This window comes from Antrostomus carolinensis, unplaced genomic scaffold (assembly GCF_000700745.2).
Source record: "Antrostomus carolinensis isolate BGI_N321 unplaced genomic scaffold, ASM70074v2 scaffold23151, whole genome shotgun sequence".
NCBI classification, from domain to species: domain Eukaryota; kingdom Metazoa; phylum Chordata; class Aves; order Caprimulgiformes; family Caprimulgidae; genus Antrostomus; species Antrostomus carolinensis.
The window spans coordinates 1-2889 of NW_010295140.1; the positions used below are offsets into that span (position 1 = coordinate 1).

Here is a 2889-nt window from a genome sequence, read left to right on the forward strand (position 1 = left end):
CCTGCCTGTTCTGAGACACAAGAGAGGGGTGGCACAGGGTGAGCGTGGCTCTTTGTGCCCAGACAAGCCCCACGAGAAGGATGCCAGCCAGGGGATGGCTGTTATCCCTCAGCACCAATTGCCATAACCCCGTGGGCTGCTGGGGCTTGGGCTCACACTCGTCTTCAGATGCTGTGGGGATGGTGGGGGGGGATGCAGCAGGGACCAACCCCACAGCAAAATCATTCCCTTGGTTGATCAGAGGTGAGGGCTTGAAGGGACATGGCCGCTGCATGGCAAGCTGCCCCCCTATCCCTCCCCAAAGTGTTCAGCCAACCACCCAGGGTCTCGGGGTGAAGGAGAGGGGTGCTCCCCTCACCCAGGATCCCAACCTTACCCAAGTCCTTGGGGACCGGTTTCACCCCGGCCACTGCCTGGGCGTTCTGGCTGCGAGCCATGGCACAGGGCGGGCGCCAGGGATACTCTGGCTGCAGGAAGAGATGAAACAGAAATAGAAAATTATCAGAAATGTGAATCAGAAGGCTGCGCTCCATATTTGAGGAGGAGGATGAGGGCTGAGTGCCAACAGGACACACGCTCAGCCCTGTGCTTGGTGACTCAGTGGCCCTGGAAGAGCCACTCGCTTGGCAGCAAGCCCCAGACCCTCCGCTGCCCCTCGTGCCAGCATGGACAGACACTCACCGGGGGGAAATGGTGGAAGTTTTGTCCTGGTGTGTGCTCGCCCGGCATCGCTGGTGGGTATCGGATCTGCTGCCACTCGTTGAAGCCGTGGTACATGGGGTGAGGCACGGGGGGGCTGTACTGGTACTGGTACATGGGGCAGGCAGGGGCCAGCGGCCCTGGCAGCGGATCGGGGGGCAGCCTCTCTCCAGAAGCCTGCAAGGAGCCAGGGAAATGCTGGGGACAGCCTGGAGGGCAGCCCACTGCCACCACCCATTGCCCAACTCAGAGCTGTCCCTCCTACAGGAAACAAGGGCCAGGCCTGCAGCCCCCAGCCCCTCCACCCAGGAAGGGTCTTTCCCCCAGTCCCCACCTGTTTGTGCTGTTTCAGCAGCTTCTTCAGCTTCTCCTTCTCCTCCTTCTCCCTCTGGCAGTCGTCCTTGCAGGCTCGCAGCTGGGAGCAAGGGGTGGTTAGCACAGAGCCCACCCTGCTACCCGCCATGTCTGTGGGGCAGGGGATGCTGCCATGCCCTAAGGGAATGCCTGCACCAGTCCCCGCCCTGTCAGACCCCCAGGAGAGAGGCAAGAGGAAGAGACGAGTGAAAGGAGATGCTCTGGCAGGGACAAGTAGCAGCAAAACCACTGCTCCAGCTCTCCTGTCCCTGCTCAGCCCCTGCCCCAAGATGGGTATGGGGGGCATGATGCTGGGGATGAACACAACTCTGACACACTTGGGTGGACATGGGGCTCCCAGCGTGCTGCTGGTGGCACCCAGCACTGCTCACCTGGTTGTTGGAGAGAACCAGCTGCTTCTGCAGCTTCTCCAGCTGCTGCTTCAGCTCTTCCTTCTCTTCATTCATCCTCTCCCTGTCACTCCGTTCCCGCTGGAAGTCCTCCTCAAAAATTTTCACCTGGCAGGAGGGAGGGGTGTGGGTGCATGTGGCCCAGGGTGGACACATCTCCCAAGCACCCTGTCACTGCGTTGCCACCCCTGACCACACCAGCTATGCCAAGCCCCAGGCATGTGAGTTGGCACGGTGGTCCACAGCTGTGGTCCCTCCAGCTGAAGGCCTGGAGGATGCTGAGTTCTGTCCCCCCCTCTGTCCATCACCACAGCACAGACACCCACCAGGACTGCTAGGCTGTTCCTGGCCACACCAGGCTCTTTGCCAGGGAGGTCCAGGCCACATAGCTCCCTCCCTGCCTCCAGCAGCTCCATGTCCTGCCCTACCTGCTGCTTGAGAAGCTCATTCTGGGTCAGCAGCTCCTGCTGTGACACCTTCCCCACTGGCTCCATGGTGCTGGCAAAGATGGGTGGCGGGGAGGCCTGGACATTCAGGGCCTCCTCTAGTGCCTGGAGAGGAAGAGGAGGAACAGGGAGGGGGGTCAGAGCAAGGTGCTGTGCCCATGACATCTCCAGAGGGCCATGGAAACACACCCAGTGTGGGAAGCAGGTATAACTGGGCGAGAGCAAGAAGGACTACAGACTCCAACATCCCCCTTTCCTGGGAGCCTAAGGAGATGTGGTGGGCATCATCTGACACAAGCTCCCACCTTGGCAAGGAGCTGGGCATGAGGGGGTTGGTAAGTTTTGTATTTGAGAGGAGAATAGGATGGAGAATGTAAAAGACATTTTGCAGGGAGGGGTTTTGCCCTGGCCCCCACCTTGTTCAGCCTCTGGATCTCCTTCTCCTGGTATTCCCGCTGCCTGGTGACTGGAGCCAGCTGCTCCTGCAGGAACCGCATCCTCTGCTGCAGGTCCCTCACCTCCATGGCCAGCCTCTCCTTCTCTGCCTGCAGGACCCGAGGTGTGGAGATCAGCCAGGGCAGGGTGATGGAGCTGGCAGCTCCCTGCCACCCTTCCCGAGGGACTTGCCTCCTCTGTTTCAATCCGGGACTTGGCCAGGAGCAGTTTGCGGTCGAAATCCCGTTGCTTTTGCTCCCGCTCTGACTCCAGCTCGGTCAGTGTCCTGCGGGCCTCGGCCAGCTCCTGGTGCAGGTCTGTGACCTGCCGGGAGGGAGCGGGGATGTTGGCCTGCCTGGAAGGACCCACACCACGGGGGAAGGAGGTGCAGGCAGCCCCAAAACCTTTCCCCACAGCTGGTCTCCTCCAAGTCTCCCAGCTGGCCCCCAGCAGCGATGTCCCCCCCAAGCACCCAGTTCTGAGCACCCAGCCTTACCTTCTGCTCATACTTCTGCTTCGTGGCTCGGAAATGCTGATCCCATTGC

General features: G+C 60.9%; 1 protein-coding gene across 1 annotated transcript in view; it reads right to left on the reverse strand.

The window, feature by feature from the left end:
• Positions 1 to 376: 376 nt before the first annotated feature.
• TNIP1 (TNFAIP3 interacting protein 1) overlaps positions 377 to 2889 on the reverse strand; it is a gene marked incomplete at its 3' end in the record, with an annotated part of 7744 nt that continues 5231 nt past the window's right edge. The window contains exons 9-16 of the mRNA XM_010177889.1: positions 2841 to 2889; positions 2533 to 2668; positions 2326 to 2450; positions 1892 to 2014; positions 1446 to 1571; positions 1034 to 1114; positions 682 to 876; positions 377 to 467 (exon numbers count right to left, since the gene is read on the reverse strand). The exon at positions 2841 to 2889 is cut by the window's right edge and continues 15 nt beyond it. Coding sequence (XP_010176191.1) covers positions 377 to 467; positions 682 to 876; positions 1034 to 1114; positions 1446 to 1571; positions 1892 to 2014; positions 2326 to 2450; positions 2533 to 2668; positions 2841 to 2889 — 926 coding nt within the window. The remainder of the gene's footprint in view (positions 468 to 681; positions 877 to 1033; positions 1115 to 1445; positions 1572 to 1891; positions 2015 to 2325; positions 2451 to 2532; positions 2669 to 2840) is intronic.